This window comes from Equus caballus, chromosome 16, assembly GCF_041296265.1.
Source record: "Equus caballus isolate H_3958 breed thoroughbred chromosome 16, TB-T2T, whole genome shotgun sequence".
NCBI lineage: Eukaryota > Metazoa > Chordata > Mammalia > Perissodactyla > Equidae > Equus > Equus caballus.
This window is the reverse complement of record NC_091699.1, coordinates 67,500,063-67,518,373: the sequence shown is the minus strand read 5'-3', so window position 1 is coordinate 67,518,373 and position 18,311 is coordinate 67,500,063. Positions and strand designations below refer to the sequence as shown.

General features: G+C 34.9%; 1 protein-coding gene across 12 annotated transcripts in view; it reads right to left on the bottom strand.

Annotated features, from left to right (window-relative positions):
• SLC4A7 (solute carrier family 4 member 7) overlaps positions 1 to 18,311 on the bottom strand; it is a 105,439-nt gene that overhangs the window by 17,710 nt on the left and 69,418 nt on the right. For 8 of the 12 annotated variants that reach the window (XM_070238995.1, XM_070238994.1, XM_070238992.1 and 5 more), the window contains 8 exons: positions 17,130 to 17,304; positions 13,336 to 13,469; positions 11,657 to 11,902; positions 9,570 to 9,675; positions 7,342 to 7,503; positions 6,834 to 6,947; positions 4,176 to 4,337; positions 3,739 to 3,990 (listed from right to left, as the gene is read on the bottom strand). In XM_070238995.1, coding sequence (XP_070095096.1) covers positions 3,739 to 3,990; positions 4,176 to 4,337; positions 6,834 to 6,947; positions 7,342 to 7,503; positions 9,570 to 9,675; positions 11,657 to 11,902; positions 13,336 to 13,469; positions 17,130 to 17,304 — 1,351 coding nt within the window. The remainder of the gene's footprint in view (positions 1 to 3,738; positions 3,991 to 4,175; positions 4,338 to 6,833; positions 6,948 to 7,341; positions 7,504 to 9,569; positions 9,676 to 11,656; positions 11,903 to 13,335; positions 13,470 to 17,129; positions 17,305 to 18,311) is intronic. The other 4 variants (XM_070238998.1, XM_070238991.1, XM_070238997.1 and 1 more) reach the window with 1 other exon arrangement.

Here is an 18,311-nt window from a genome sequence, read left to right as displayed (position 1 = left end):
ACTGTATGTCCAGTGGTCAAGAGCAAGGGCACTACAATCAGACTACTTGGTTCAAAAACCCAGTTAACCTCCTCTTGAGCCTTACCCTCTCTGTGCTTTGGTTTCCATATCAGATTGCCAGGAAGAGTAAAGGCTTTCAAACACATGAAATACTCAGAAAAGCACGTGGAACATACCAATCACTCTAAAAACGTTAGGTATTATTATTACTACCACTACCCCTACAGTGACTATTACACAGTACCACTTACTGAATATAATAATTGAACTCCACCCCCAAAAGAAAGCCCTTAATACTTTGGCAGTTAGGGGGATCTGAAAGTGCCCACCTAGCTCATGCCTAAGCATGCTACAGGAAAGCTATTAACAGGCCCCATCCATTTACTCAAAACCACAAGCAGCACTCTGACCTAAGGGAGAGGCTTATAAAGGAAAAAGATCTAAGAGCTACAGAGAAAAACCACATCCACTCTCTACTAAACAACCTAGTATGTCCTTCCTAAGGACCCTGGGAAAAAAAAATAATTCAGGAAGGGAAAAAGATGTTAAAAATCTCATCAATAGGGGCTGGCTCTGTGGCCGAGTGGTTAAGTTCGCACGCTCCACTGCGGCGGCCCAGGGTTCGGATCCTGGCCGTGGACATGGCACCACTCGTCAGGCCACATTGAGGCGGCGTCCCACATCCCACAACTGGAGGGACCTGCAACTGAGATATACAACTATGTACGGGGGGGTGTGGGAAGATAAAGCAGGAAAAAAAGAAAGAAGAAGAAGATTGGCAACAGTTGTTAGCTCAGGTGCCAATCTTTAAAAAAAAAAAAATCTCATCAATAGCCTCAGGGAATTTCAAGAAAATATTTTATCCAGAAAGCAACTTCAGAATGCTAAGAAAAGGAATAATCAGAATGAAAAAAGCTTCTGGAAATTAAAAATATCATTATTAAAATAATTAAAAAGAATTTTGTAATAATGATTTTGCTAAGACTAAAGAGATCAGTAAGAAAAATGGAGGAAATTTTCTTTATTAATTAGAGTAGAGGACAGGAATGTGAGAACATATCCAGAGGATCTAATATCTGTCTAACTGGAACTGAAGAAATATCTAACAGAGACAACAGAAGAGAAAATAAACAATAGAAGAAAATTCTCACAGTTGAAGGCACAAGTTTCCAGAGTAAAATGACCCACAGGGAGACAAGCAGGGTAAATGAAAAGTCCCTACCTACCTATCTATCTATCTACCTACCTACCTACCTAAATATCCTAGTGAAATTTCAGAACAGAAAGAAGAGTAAAAGGAAACTTTGGTAGCTTCTAGAAAAGAAAAAAAATGCCTCCGAAGTTACAAAAACCAAATTGGGATCAGATTTCTTGTTAAGACCACTGATCTCTAGGAAACAATGACTTTACAACTCAAAAAATAATAATTTTGAACCTTGAAATGTATATCCAACTATCAATGAAATGTGAGGGCAATTTTGAAACATGCAAGATCTCTGAAAGTTGACCACCCATGTTACTGCATATGAAAAAATTACTCAAGGAATTCCCCTACCTATACAAAAAAGAAATACAAGAAAAAGTGGAACGTGTATGTACAATTCTTTTTTTAAGTAAGGGAAGTTAATAGATATTAAGAAAACTTATTGGGTCTTGAGATTTGGGCTGTTTTTTTCAAGCAGAAGGAGGTTATTGAAATAGGGTATGTTTCTGCCTCCATGCAGGCCCATATCACTGCTTAGTCCTTCACGAATGTTTATATCATCATAATATGGTTTACGTGTTCCCAGCAGGTTTATGTTTTTATAATTTAACTTACAGAAAAAGCATAGAAGATTTAATTGTAATTACAGCACAGAATGTAAATGTTGGTAACCTCTACAATAATAAAACTAAAAACATAGCCAACAAAAGGCAGGTGATGGAAGGAAGAGTTGGGAAGGTGAGCACTTAAGCATGCTTAATCTCGTGAAAGACATAATCTTAGGTCACTCGCTCTCAAACTTTCTGGGTCTGGACCCCTTTACACTCTTAAAAAGTACTGAGGACCCTCCCTCCAAATACTTTTGCTTACGTTGATTACATATATCGATATGTATTGATATGTATTGATATGGATATATATAGATAAGATATAAATAGATATTCACCATATTAGAAATTAAAAGAAAAACTTTATTTAATTCATTTAAAAATAATAATAAATCCATTACAAGTTAATATAAAGAATGTATTTTTTATGAAAAACTATAATTTCAAAAAAAATAAAGTGAGAAGAGTAGGATTTGTTTTGTATTTCTGTAAATCTCTTTAGTGGGTGGCTTAACAGAAGACAACTGAATTCTCCTATCTGCATCTGCATTTCAATCTGCTCAGTGTTGTTCTGGCTGAGGCACATGCAGAAAATCCAGCCTCACACAGTTATGTAATTGGAAAGGGGAGGATGTGGAGGTCCTCAGACCAGACTTAGAGAATCACTCTTAGATAAAGAGATTCAGCTTAAAGATAATAAAGTGAAAAAATTACAAAAGTATTTAAAATCATAATGGTGATAACCACCAAAATAACTTAAAAAACAAAGTCAAAAGAGTTTACCTCTGGAGAGCTGCCTTTGGAAACTGAGGGAAAATATGGAGACTAACTTCTCAATTTAGAGCTTTCTTGATATTCTACTTCAATTTTTCCGCTTATATGCAGTTAATACTTTAAAAATTTTAAAACTATTCACAAAATTTAAAGGGCAACTGTCTTCATCAGTAGGGAGGGCAGCCCTGTGCGACCGCACTCAGTAGTCCTCCGTTGCCGCAAGCGCTTCTTCCAGCACACTCAGCACTACGTGGGAACTGCCCACTCACCTACCTGCTTCACCAACTAGACTGCAAGTTCTTAAAAGTAGATAATAATGTATCCTATTTATTATTGTTTCCCCAGTGCACAGGTAAGTACTCAACAGATATTTGGTGAATACCTGGCTTCTAGAAAATCCACAAAGAGGCCAAAGAATTCTAGTATTTAACTATAATTTTCTTACTTAATACATAACACACACATGCACACATAAACACCCCAAGTTTGTAACCTAATTTATAAATGGTATACAACTCTTCACAATTTTCTTTACAACAAAATAAGCAAAACATCAAGGAAAAAAAAAAAGAAAGCTCTTTCATGATGAATAGAAAACTTATGGTCACTGTGAGTTTTTGTAAATCACTAGTTTCAATAGGATGTGTATAGTAAAAATCAGACTGACTAAAAGATGTTTAACATAAAAGATAATTTCTTACATGCTTCATTTATAATATTAGCCGTATTTGTTTTTCTAATGAGTGCTACTACTTTGTGTTTCATTTAGTTTATCAGGAAGAATGCACTGATTTAATTAATAGCAATGTTACTTCTACATTTTAGTTAACTAAGTTTTCATCCATCTTTCAATATTACTTCCTCTAATATGCCTATAAAATCCTCTGGGTATATTCTTCTTTTAGACCATAACTAAGCTACGAATTAACTCCTTCCAAAACTCTATAGTCTTTACTATTATTCTTTTTTTTTAAATGATACATCTAACACTAAAATGGCCACTATACTGAAAATCATACCAAAATATTATTTTCCAAGCAAATTCTAGAAAATGAAACTGACTTTAGATATTTTAATGTTTTATTTTCATACAGCCAAGTATAAATTTTATAGTAAAGAAGATTTTAAAACATTGCAATAAACAGATTTTACCTTTAGTATTGAAGTCATGAACACAGAGAGGCCCATTAGAATAAAAATCATTAGCCCTGTAACCCGCTGTTCACGAATTCCCAAAAACTTAGGTTGTTCCCCTGGAGCAGAACATTCAGATTCAACTTTTAAGCTGTTGACATGACTTATTGACAACACTGTTGCAGCCACAAACCATGGAAGTCCCATGACAGAGCAAACTCCCAACATAACACCAACCATGAGCAAATCAAGGTGATAGCCAGCTCCTTTCTGAAAAGGGAAATGAACACCAATATTTATAAGTCTAAATCGTTCTTTTAGTTTAAAATTCTATACTACTTATAAAGAGAGAGGAAATTAGCTTTCACGTTACATCTTTTAACGTTCTAGTCATTATGAAAACTCCTCAAACTCCTGAAGAAATTATAATACTTGAGACAAAATTTAAAAATTACCTTCAATTTGTGCTCCTTTCTGTTTATGATTACAGCTGTAATTTGTTGATCCATAAAGATGAGAATGGTACAAAGCAGAGCTGGAATAGCAGCTATTAATAAGGTCCACCAAGGATTTTCTCCCAATGGGCTTATGATCCAGCCTCTATTTGGATCAGTAGGCTGTTACAAAATCAAACATAAAAAAAAAAGAAAAAAAGTTTCCTTCTCCTACTGCACAAAATTTCCACAGCATAGACTGTGTCTATTCCAAGAAATGCCAAGGGATCAATCAGAAAGAACTGGAATAAATCTCAGGATGTATGGTGAATTATTTGCAAAGATAGCCACAGGAATTCTTCCCATCCCTAGATGGAGGTCCCTAGTCCAGGTGATGTAGCCACTCTCCATTTGAGGTAGAGTCTCCTCTCCTTGAACCTACGGTTTACTGTAACCAACAGAATGAGGGCCAAAGTGACACCGTGTGATTTCTGACTCGACCTCAAGAGCCCTTGCAGCTTCTTCTTTAACCCTCTTGGAATCCTGAGATAAGCTGTTAAGCAAGCCTGGATAAGCTTTCTTGAGGATGAGACACAAGGTGGTGAGAGAGGGATGGGAGGCAACTACCCTAGCCGTTTCAGCCATCTGAACCGAGGTACCAGACATGTGAATGAGGCCATATTGCCCTCATCGTGGCAACATATGACTGCAGCCACATGAAAGATCCCAAAACAAGAGACGAGGCCACTACCCAGCTAAGCCTAGTCCCAACTGCCAAAGACTTATGAACAAATAAAGGGTTGTTGTTTAAAAGCATTATGTTTGAGAAGGTTTGTTATACAGGAATAGATAAGGGAAGCAGAGTGTCATTTCAACATATTCCTATCTTCTTCATATAAAGTGAAATCAATCTACTCACTAGATCAACTCCTAAACTAAACTGCTTTAGAGACCCTCCAAGAATAGTGACCTTGGCCAGGTCAGTACTAAATCAGAATTGGGCCTCAGGACAAATCATCTACTGACAGAAATCTGGCACTTTATCAGATACTAATACATTTCAATACTGTAACATAAAATTTGTTTTACAGCAAAAAACCATAAAAAATCATAAGAGAGTTTAGTATTCTCGGAGAATATTGAAATTTAAACATACGTTTTCATTACCTAGACTTCAATTAAGCCTGTTTTTTCTCCATGAAAACATGTGTCAATGCAAAAGGAAAATTTAATATTTTCAAATTCAGGTATTCCAATTTTCCCACACTAATGTACATTAAACTGCTTCATACTGCATAGGGATAAGCAATATTTTACTTATACAATGCACACAGCAAGTGTTCTCTGATTTGTTTCCCCAAGTGTATTTTATGCCCCTTGAAATCAGTTTGCTTCTTGAAAGCTAAATCAATAAATGAGTAACAAGGATGTATTTAAGAACCAGAATAAGGAACTGGGGCCAGGATTATAGGAAATTATATCAACACTTTGAATCAATATTAGTTTACAGTTTCACTTATTTGTAAGACTTAGTAAAAACAGAATGACTTTCATATAGTCATCTCTTAATGGCCTAAAATCTGCAGAGGCTCAATATCTATGCTTTTAAAGAAAGTCTCCAAATCTTTTTAATTATATACTTTGAGCATCAAAATAATTTAAAAAATTATAAAAATAAAATTGAGTATATAAACCCAATGGCTCTATAGTGATTTGTGTGTTATGTTACTAATGGTTCAACATATAGCACAATTCATATAGTAAATATTAGAAAGCTTAATTGTTCTTAATTTTAGATAAAAATATAAATAGACCTTCTAAATAATTTGGTGGGTCATTTTCCACACATGCACTCTACTCTGGAGACCACTGGTTTTAAAAACAATGTTATTTTTTTTTATCCTAATGAAAGATAAAACAGACTAAAATTATCTTCAATATATTCCTTATTTGTAATCCCTTTTAAAACTTCTGCTTCTAAAAGAAGTCACATAATTTGCTAAATGTAAATATAAGCAGTGACATCAATACTTAACTATAAGAAAATTCCAGAAACTATTCAAAAGCTATGACCTCCAACTTATGAGGGAAAAGAATTAATGGATGCTATATTATGCATATGATATACTGTATAAAAAAGAACCATAGTTTGCTAATAAAAGCAAAGGGTTCATGGATGCTCATTTTTCTTGTGGAAGAACACATTTGACTCTTTCCTGATCCTGGTGGAAAATGTTACATGGAGCTTTCCAATTACTGTCAGATACGCTATCCTTCTAGAAATTTAACTAGATCTCCTTGCTACTCTTATAAATTCAAGTTTGGTTATTTCTTTAGAAAAGAATAAAAATGTTTCTTTTGCCTGGAAAGTAGATCATGAACTTGTTATGAGAGCAGGGTCAAATTTTTTTAAACGACTGCCAACTCCTCACCATGGATATTTTTACTCTGCCTGATGGACTAGCTTTGATACCTTCTTGCTTATTTCCCAAAAAGGTTCACTTGTCTCTTTTCATCTTGTCATTTTTATGTATGTGAAAAATTGATGTATTAACTTTTCCTTTCAAAGCATCAGATCTTCAGAGACTACGCATATCTTAAAAAAACTACTTAGGAGGAAGTTTCTCACTTTAGTTTAGTATACCCAAGTAACAAACAGCCAAGTGTTTTTACCCTTACCTCGAATTTTTCAGGAACATGAAGTTTAGGAGATGGAACTCCTACAAGGTAGTCAATTGCAACCATTATTACTATTGTGAGAAACACAGCAAAGTCACTGATTGTCGATCGCACCTATGTTAAAGGGATTAAGTTAATATAAACAGAAATACAACATGTTCTTTTTAAAATAATTCATATCTTTCACAGATTAAAATATGCCTTTAGAAAGCATGAATGAGGTTTTTAATTAGTAACAATGTGTCAGTGAAATATGTTTATATCCAGTATTTTTTCCAAAAGATAAGAAATATATTTCACAATTAACCTACCATCTCTCATGGTACTGTTATCTTCCTATTGTTAGCTCAAACATGTAATATATGTTTTTGGCTATGAATAATTCTTCTATAACTATTTGACATTAAGTATTAACCTCAAACAATATATTACTGTTTTTAAATAAACCAAGGAAATGAAAACTAAAAACATGAATATTACCAGAACTCCAAAATTACACTCCAATTACCTTGGTGGGAAAATAGCGCTTGGTCTTAAATTGCTTGAGGAATGAAGACAGAAAAAATGTTGTGAAAAATAAGATGACACACCAAAAGAGCACATCTGGAATATAAGGTCCATGAAGACTACAAGCTGATCCTACAAATACACCATGAAAGGTTTTACATTCCTGGGAAAAAAGGAGAAAAAAATAGAAAAAGGGGATGAAGGGGATTCTTAGTTATGTAATAAATTACTAACGAACTTCACTGACTCTTAAGATGCTACTGATTGTAAGACACACCATTATTTTAAGCTTTACTTAGAAAGAAAAAACCACTGCCAAGTTAACTATAACACTCCACCAATTATAAGATACATCTTAAGTTCAGAGACATTATGCTTTGAAAAATATAGGCATCTTAAACCACTGAACTGAAATACAGTATTCTTGCCAAGTTACGCCATATGCTCCTTTCAACTCCATATTCCCTTCAGTGAAAGGCTAATAGTGAGTATTAATTTTCAAATGTTTCATCTGCATTCTTGCTGGTCCACAATTTTACTCTTTCCTTTGCTTCTGAACAAGTCACTTAAAACAAAAGAAGCAGACAAAAATTACTACCATGCCTTTTTATGATCCTGAGTAGAGATGGTTGTAGTACTAAATTCAAATCAGTAATAAAAACCGTGGTTGACTTTTCTGATTTGACTCAAGACTGTGAGATTAAAGCATGGGACTATGAGCAGTAACATGACCAGTGAAATAATATTTCCATTAATAAAATCAACAATATAGCATAATATAATGCAAGTATAGAAATATACTGTCTTAGATCTTCCTTTTAGGGGAAAAAAATAACAAAAAGGCAACGAGAGATTAACAAGGCACATGCCACTCAAGTCCTTTTTATCTTCCTTATATTATAATGAGACTCACTTTAGCAACACAACTCAAGTTTATCCAAAGAAAAATAGTCACAGTTTCCATTATTCTCAATTTCTATGTGCTAAGATTAGTAAACTTACAACATGGATCATGGAAATAAAAGCTTCAACTAAAAAAAAAACCTAACACAGCCCTTTTGGATATCAAGAAAAAACACTGAAAAGACCTATGTTGATAATATTAAGACATCCTACTCACCATGAAATGAAATTTTTTTTAACAAATCACTTTCATTTGAGCACCCCTATTAACTTTAGTTCTTTCAGAACAAAAATGACTTTTTAAATGTAAAATAATAAAGCATTACTCTAAGTTGATTTACAATGCTTTACTGATATACAATGCTTTAAATCAGCACTGTCCGACAGAATTTTCTGGGATTACAGAAATACATCACTGTCTAATACAGCAGCCAGTAGTCACATGAGGTGACTGAACATCTGAAATGTGACTACTGCAACTGAGAAACTGAACTTTTAATTACTTTTATTTAATTTAAATTGAAACAGACACACGTGGCCAATAACTACTGTACTGGACAACACAGACTTATCAATGGGATAAAATTTCAGATGATATCCTTCAAATTATATAGTTAGGAGCTAACTATCACCTTTAGGAGAAAAGAATGACTTATAATTGCTTACATGATATAAAAGAGAACCAGAGAAGCTCAGGGGATCGTGGTTTTAATTCCGATACTGCTAGCATCACTTTACATCTTTATTCCTACATCCCAACCTTGGTGTCCAAAACAGACATTCTAGGGCTAGGACAACATTTCCCAACAAAATACAAGAATTTGTAATAGTGTTCAGTACACAGTAGGTGCTCATTACATGTTTTTGTCCTTTTTCTGTTCTCTTCCCTTGGTGCTTAAGTCAGACTACTCTCTACCAAGTTAGATAAGGTTCAGTTTGACATTTAGGACATTAGCAGAGTATTCAGGATCTTCTAAATAAGCTGGTCAACTCCAGTATGTGCAACCACAGTCCTAATAAGCATTTTGTTTGAATTTATAAATCTAAGCAGAATTAGAAACCAAAAGTATATTCACATCTTTTTAATAACTGTATCTTGCAAGTCAAATACAGTCCATCTTTACCTGCCTTACCAGCTTCATTCTTTTCAGCCTTTACTTTTTAGTGCATGATACATAAAAATGTGGTAACTTATTTGGTCAAAACAATACTATATCCTGAAAACATACTATATTCATCAATTAAGAAGAAAATCTGGGTCTACTAAGAAAAAGCTAAAAAACTAGATTAATATTTGCAAAATCCATTATTTCATAATGTACTCACAGAAACCGTGAGATTCCCCCAGGAAATATCATGTGCTGTTACATTCTTTTCTTTCCACATCTTCAGAGTTTCATTGCTAGGGTTAGGAGGTTCATTACATACACATCTGAGAAATTAGAATAGGATAAAATTTTAAGGATCTTGTATTTCATGTTTACCTTTTATTAAATCAATCACACAATATGGTAGCTTTTAATGTCTTAACCTTTTCCCATGTTGCAAAGCAGGAAGACTAGAAAGTGAAAATGCATGAGAAACAATGGAATGGAATACAGTTTGGCTTATAGAAAGAAAACATTAACTAATACAAATATGAGTAAAGTGTTTACTCAGTGAAACTGGATATATATAGTTCTTAGGGGGGTACTATTTTCTTTAAACATATGAGAAGATACCACTCAGTTTAGCAAGGTCACTCTCCACTAAATCTTACCTACTTAACCTCCATAGTAGCTGCGGCTGCCTCCCCACTCACAAACACATGCACAGGTCCCCAATAAAAGTTATACTCCTATAAATTTTTTGGACTCTGACACGCCCTACCAACTCATGCTCGCCCTGTCCTGATCTTAAGATTCAGTCTCAAAGAAATAAATAAAACATAGTTTTTCATCAGGACTGGAACAGCAAAGTCATAAGGAGATCAGAGAAGTTCAGTTCATATCCAGAACTAACTCACCTAACAAAGCTAGAAAGACACACATAAGCAAAGAAATTTCTAAATGTGGATTTAAAAAATGAAAAGAAACAAACAAGAATATTCCCAATTAAATTATGAGCTGTTTGAGAAAAGGCAAGGAGCTGGACTTTGACTCACTCCAGGCTCTGTCATTTACCAGCTGTTTGACTCAAGGCAAATTTTAACATTCACAAATCTCAGTTTCTTCATATATAAAGGGCTATGATATGAATAATTAAGTAACACTATGATACGAATTATGCAACACTCCTAACTCAGAGCCTGCAAGTGGTCACAGAATGTAGGCTGAACAAATGATGTTCCCATGTAATTACTCAGTTAACCAGAAGGAGACATTGCTCTAACTGGATGGCACTAGCTATAAAAGCCGTGCTTCATAAAGGACAAAGGAGCAGGAAAAGAGAAAAGATAAAAAATAACATGAAAAAAATTAACTAGTTTAAAAGCAAAGAAGATAGCCCAAAATAGATCTGGCATCAAAGTGTCACTGATAGTTTCAAATAGGTCAGTGTCTTCTAGGAATTTTCATATCCCTCCCTACTCTGTCCACCAAAGCTGAGAACGCACAAGGCAGGCAAGGGAAGGAAGAAGGAGGAGAGGTGTGGAGGGAAGGGGGAGAGCACACGGATTTGGGGCTTAGGTGGGCACAAGTAGGGAAGCTGTATCCTTGTTTTTTAGTAACAACATTCCTCCATGTAAATCAAGCAAATGCGGGATCAGATTTACACTAAGCACGACTGGTGAAGACGGCAAATACAGACATCTACCTAGGTATGTCGAATTTTAATAACCTATTTGATTTTTTATTGAATATATTTGCCAACCTTTTGTGATTGTTACAGTTTTCAAATCCTATTGTATTCTAAAGTTTTAAAATATTTTCACTTTATGCTTTTCTTATCACAAATACTCCACTAAATAGCATCTGCGAGTGTACTGAAATATATTTTAAAATAACTTCCAATAAAAATTATCAGACTTCAAAAAAGTTAATAAAAAAGTAAAACATGAGGTATATATAAATATAAAAATACTATATCCTACATCCAGGATTTGGTTAAAGGATAGAGGATCCAATATAATTGCCTGATTAAAATATTCAAATACAGTTGCCTAATGATTAACTTGGCCAATCCAATGCAAAAAGAAGACCAAAAATAGACACACAAGTTATTTCAATAAGAATGACTGAATTTAATCAACTGTATTTATAGCCATTGAGTGCTTTGTAACAAACAAGTAACAAAGTAGTCAACCTCCACATGGCTAGTTGGGTAGTTACAGCTAGATACACAGTAAGCACCATATTGTAAAAAAACCATTTTCTGAGGCTCAGACATCTCTGCAAAAATACATTTTAATATTAGGGGGAAAGAGAAACACTTACGAGTAGCTGGTCAGTTCATCTAAATTGTTGTGCATATTAAATGCATATATTTCTCTTAAATGAAAGAGCTTCTCCAAAGCCTCATAGATGAATATGATGCAAATGAGTGCAGCGAAAGCCTCCTCTGTAAATCGAGTAATATAACACACAAGGCTGCTTGCATCTGTTGCAACCAAAACAATGCACAAGAAAGAAGTCCACAGACCAATACTGGTTCTTAAAGACAGATAGGAAAGGTGATAATCTCTGTTTAGAAAGAAAAATGTGGATATGATCAACATACGCATGCACAATAGTATTTGTACTTAAAATTTTCATAACACGCAACAAGAACAGTATAAAAACATGAGATTCCTAGGAAGAGAGTAAATTACAGAATGACAAAATAATGACTGAAGAAAGCTCTCTGTGTTTTTCTGCTTCAGCTGAAGACTAGCCTCGTAATATTAGATTTAATGGTTATATTTTATTTACGTAGAAGATTTACAGTGAAAATCTACTAGGCAATAAATATTTCAAAAACAAAGACTTCACTTTAGAAATTAGTTATGAGGAGTAAATGACAGGCACGAAGTCTATAAAACAACTGGATGTGACTCTCTGAAGCCCCAGATGCTCTAGTGTCAATAGGTAATCACATCTCAGGTCCCACTGCCACCACCACCACCATCTACTCTACCACCAGTATCACCGCAGAAAGTGACTTCATTTTTTTTTTAAGATTTTTTTTTTTGTTCCTTTTCCTCCCCAAAGCCCCCCCAGTACATAGTTGTATATTCTTATCTGTGGGCCCTTCTAGTTGTGGCATGTAGGATGCCCCCTCAGCATGGCCCGATGAGCGGTGCCATGTCCGCGCCCAGGATTCGAACCTGCGAAACCCTGGGCTACTGCAGCGGAGAGCATGAACTTAAACTTCTCGGCCAGGGGGCTGGCCCCGTGACTTCATTTTTTAATTCAATTTAAAATAAGAAATTACTACCACAGAGTCTAAAACACTTCAGGTCATAGCATTCGCTATTAGTCTACACAGCAAGCCAGATTGGAATCAAAATCAGTTTGTTTAGTGAAGAAATAAGGAGTTGGATGAATCAAATATTTAATAGCATCAAGTTGTTTGAGGCTAACATATTCGACTACACTTCTCTCACTAAAGGAACAGCACCGGTGATGTCAAATTCCAAGCCTACAAGCCATAGTACCCTGTATCGACTTCCACACTGTGAACAACCCTGCCAGTGAAAACTGACATCTCACTCCACCTGCTGCAATTCCCTCTCTGGTAAACAGGCCCACTTGTTAAAGGCAGCCTGGGCCTTGGAGATGCACCTCTTCCTAAACTTCCTCTATAAGATCAACAAACCATATAATAAACAATTCAGATTAACACGTTCTGACTGGGTTGAAATGTGCTAGTACAAAGGATTTTTATTGCCCGTCAAATGATTTGCTCATCAGTACTCAAATCCATTGGTTTTATATTCAAGGTGATTGGGGCAGGGATGACAGTAGGGGCCAGAGCAGGGTCAACCACACAGTTGCCCAAAAATATTGAAAAATAAATATTGATCAGATGTTTCTTTCAGCTTTAAATATAATGCACTTTTAACTAAAGTTAATAAACAATATAGAATTTATACACATTTGTAAACACATATGACAAGTAGATAACTATTACGTACCTGCAGAATTTAAATAAAATTTTTTCAAACACTAAAACTGGACCTGTGCTCCCCAATATTGTTAGAGGTTGCCCAGCAAACAACGAATAGGCAATCCCAGTTAATGATGCTCCAAAAAGAGACTCTATTGCACTCTGTTTAAGGAAAAAAGAAATGAATAAAAGTAATACATCATAAACATATCTCTAACCTACTATAATACATGCAAGACATCTAGAAAATAAAAATACTAATCAAGTCATTAAAAATATAAAGCAAACAAAACTTTGAGTCTCAAATTTAAATCTTAAACATAGACAATTATAAATACATTTTAAATACATAGGGAAAATGGCTTTGTTTTTGCATATCAGAAGTGAACTTTTGCAATCAAACTTTTGCAAATTCAAAACTCAATACTCTGGGAGGCAAGAAGGGAGGAGTAAATGGAAGAGAGACAGGGCTTCAACTTTATCTACAGATGTTTTATTTCTTAAGCCTGCGGTGAACAGAAAGATGTATATATTATTTTGAATATTTCTGTAATAGTTCATTTAAAAAAAGAGAAAACATTAAATACTCGGTATGGTACGCTACAAAAAAAGACTCCTTCAAATAGCTAAGAAACCGTTCTCAAATTGATTTCTAAAGAGCAACTTTCCACGCATTTTAAAGAAATTAATCTAATATGGCTTAACCAATAGATACCAAAAACGAAATGTTTAACATAAATAATATAGATGGAAAATCTCTTTTAAAAACTCATGGCAAGCATAAATGAGGATGTATCTTATTATCATTAAAGTTTGGTAAGAAAGATAAAATGAGAAAATGAAAGACTCAGAGAAATTTTAAATCAAAGCTAGTAAGTCAATTTCGTATCACTACCAACATTACATTCTAACTGATTAGGTTATTAGATGGTAAAGGGGTATAGGCTATGCCACTAGACAGAGGGGAGGGATCAGAAAGAAAAGGAAAAAATAGTTTACCATTCACAAACATCAAGGTCAACTGGAATGCACTATCAAGAAAGGAAAAGCCCATCATTGGTAAAGGCAAGGAAAAGAAGAAGCTTGTGAGAAACAATCCTCCTGGAATCGGGAGGCAGCACAGCAGCAGGCAAAGAGCAGGGCTTTAGAACCAGATTTGAAGTGGAAGACTGGTTCCTACTAGGTGTTAAGCCATGGCCACATTTCAAACTTTTCGAGCCCAGCCTTTCTCATTTTTAAATGGGGGTGATGATAGCCAGGAGAATTTGATGAAGCACTGTTTGTGAAAACACGTAAGCAAGCCTAGCATGTGGCATACAGAATGTACTCAAATGGTAGCAGTTCTTATCACCAGCAATAACAGCATCTTCCAAAATCAGAATCACAAAACAATAGTATGAAGTAAGAGTATCATTCAACCATTAGTATAAAAATAGGAACAAACCCACATACAAACTTGTCTTTTGGCAAAATGAAGAAGTGTCCATATTAACAATATATTTGTTAACTGTGTGAGAGAAATTTCTTTTCTTGTCCATAGACAACAAAGGTTTGTCCTAGAAGACACTGCTAAGCCATTATAAAATCCTTGGTTCAATTAGAATGTGCACATTTAGCAATGAATTTAGGCAGAGCTCAAATCAAAGGAAAAAATGTCTAAATGGTATCTAGAGAGAGAAAGCAAAAAACTGAGTAAAGAAGCAAATAGACGGCAAATAAAGAAAGGCTAACAGGTGGCAGAAGGGCACAAAATTACGGTTTCCCTCTCCAATGCTGTGTTGAAAAGCAGAAAGCGCCACATGAAGACCTTCCCTTCAGCACTCTCCACCCCAGTATTGCCACATTTACTGGTTCCTCTACCCAGACCTATTTTTCCCTAATTTTTAAACTATTTCTATGTTCACTCCCAAACTGAAACGTGTCATTCCCTAAAGAAATCACAGCCCCACTACACTGCCATCCCTGCCCTACATTCAGGAGTTTGCATTTTACCCATCAGAAGCCCTGCCCTTATCTTCTCCACATACCTCTCCACTGTAGGGCATCGCACATTCCTTGCTAATGTTTCCTCCTTCTCAAAAACCTCTATTTTGTTTTTTTGCAAAATTACATCATCCTGGTTCTTCTATTTTAGAGCTCTGATTGTGCCAGTTTCTAATTTGCTGGGGGGTTTTCCTCCTCATTCTCATCTCTCTTCCATTCTATAAGTTTGAGTAACTTCCCACTCTTCTCTTCTTCTCTCCCTATGAATTATCTCCCTTGTTAACCTCATCTGTTCTCAGTTTCAACTCACTTGTAAGTGAACCACTCTCAATCTTTATATTTCCTCCTTACAATTCTACAAACTCTGGAGCTGCTCCTCCTAAAGTCTCCATTTCTGCATGAAGTTCCAAAAAAGCATCTGAAAACAAATACGTCACCTCCATGTCATTTTCCTCCATAATACTCCTGATTTCTCTATTTCTATTTTTTCAACTCCTACAGCTCTTCCTTTCTCTCATATGTGGCACAGCACACCATGACATAGTAACTACATACGTACTACCTTAATTTTTTCTCTTAGGTTAGGATCCTTAAGGACAGAAGACACATGCTTGGCTTACACTTATCTATATTTCTCCAGTGTCTAAAGGACTATCACATGCACATAGTATTAAATAGCAGGATGAGACGGGCAGGCAGTGAGTGACAGTCCAAGAGCAAAGATGCAGCATTTCCATGATGGTGACAGATAAGACACATTTCCACAGGGGCCAGCAGAGTTACATGTACAACTTGTGACAGCACATAAAGCAACTTACTAATAATATATACCTTTGATACAATGATTACAGAATAAGGGAAAAAAAGCTAAATAATCAAAAATAAATTGAGTTAAAAGGAAATTTCAATTGTCAGGTTTATCGCATGTTCAGCTCATGAAATACTTCAATTGAATAATTATCACTACTGAGATTTGGTTATTTTTTAACATTTTATCTGTAAAAAATGACTTTTCTCCCAAGAGTAAGTATAATTAAACAAAATACACTTAAGAATTATAGATCATCTCATTTAAACGCCATTAAAATGTATATAAACAAAAAAATGTCTTTCAGGATTTTACAAAGCACTAGATACTCTGTTCTGTTATCATGCCTCCCACAGCCCCTAGTATAGTATTACCAAGAACAGGAAAACATAAAATCTTTCATTTTAGTCATATCAAAATAGGATACAGTTTTCAGTTATACTTTCCAATTAAAGCTTTGGCTACTTTCACACAGACTTAGTAACAGTAAAATTAAAGTAAACATCACTTCAAAATCCATTATTGTCCACAATTACATTCTCTTCCAAATAGTATAGTCCAGGCCTACCCACCAGGGCTGATGAGTTAACATTAACCACGTGGCTCTAACTAATGCTATGGTGCCTTACAGGATATGAAGTAGCCCCATTGATAAATCCCCCACCCATGACCCACCCAGCATCAGTTCAACAGGTCTCCCCCCAGCCCTCCCCCGAAAAAGACAACACAAGCCTTTTACTCAATTTATAAAACCATTCATCCAGCAAGCCAGAACAAACTTTTTTCTTTTCATTTTTTCTTTTTTCTTTCTTTTTTTTTTTTTTTTTTACCTCAACTGTGCATCTTCTCCTGTTCAAATGGCTTCCCCATGTTTTCCATAGCAATTACCTTTCGGGGAAGTCTGCTTTGGGACAGGTTAATCATGCTGTGGGTAGACTCTTCAAATAAAAGTATGAATAGTGAGACAAATGCACACAGACACTTGCCTCTGAAGAGCTAAGAGCCTGGCCACTACCAATCTTTGTACTCACTATTCTGCCTTCTGTAGCTTCTCCAAGCAGCCCTCCAAAAGTGATTACAGGAGACATACAGGCACAGTATAGGAAAAGAATCGAGGCCAGGCACTGCAGACTTAATGCATCCTTGAAGTCACTCAAGAAAAAAGGTGCTTTCCTTTTGATGTCAAGTATCAAACCACCAAAAAGCCTAAATAGGTGAGATGAAACTCGTCAAACTGTACACTAGAGGATTCTAGCTAGTTCAAACTAAAACTATGGGCTACATAAAACTGCTGGTGCCTAGTGTTTTGTCAACAAAAATTAATATCCTATTTAAATCATGGTATAATAAATTATAGAAGATATACTCATTTAATGTAATCCACTGATAGAGGAAAGGTAGATCTCATTAAGTTAAAAGAGACATAAACATCTGTATTTTATGGACTATATACTGAAAAGACTGCAGGCAAATGATTTTATATGAGTAAATGTAATTTCAGACACAAATGTGCAAGTAAATGTACAATAAAAATAAATAAAACCTAACAATCCATTCGTGAAAATGTGAATAAGCAATTCTATTAATTATTATCTACACTGTAAATCTTAAAGGCAAGAGTCAGAAATATCAGGAAGGCAATTATAATATAAATCATTAAGTCCCCAAATACCCTTTTATAGAAATACACAGTAGGCTGTGCTTAGAAACACTCATTATTAAATTACATAACTTTAATTACTTTTAAAATCAGTACTTCAATCACATAAATAAATTTCTGGTCTAGGAAAAAAGCCTAAAAACCACTTCAGTGTATGTAATTTACTGTATTTGTAGTCAAACTAGTGTGCATATTAATAAACCTGAGAGGTTTTAATTAGTAAACTTAAAATGTGTATTTGCACATCAAAGCCTTATCATGTCAATGTTTTTTTAAATCAGACTTTTGGATATATCTAACTTGAAAGCATTCCACTAAAATGTAAGCTCTGTGAGGGGCAGGGAGTTTTTCTTGCTCACTACCATTATCTCTAGTGTGACTCATAAAATATATAATCATTCAAATCTCTACTCTAGAAAATACACCAAAAAAATTAATCTTATCCTTTCAAATGCTTTGGATGTTTCAAGCTTTACTAGTCTACCTTTTGAAAGTTAATATTGAAATAAATCCTAAACACACATTGACAAGTGAAAGTTATCCTATAAATAAT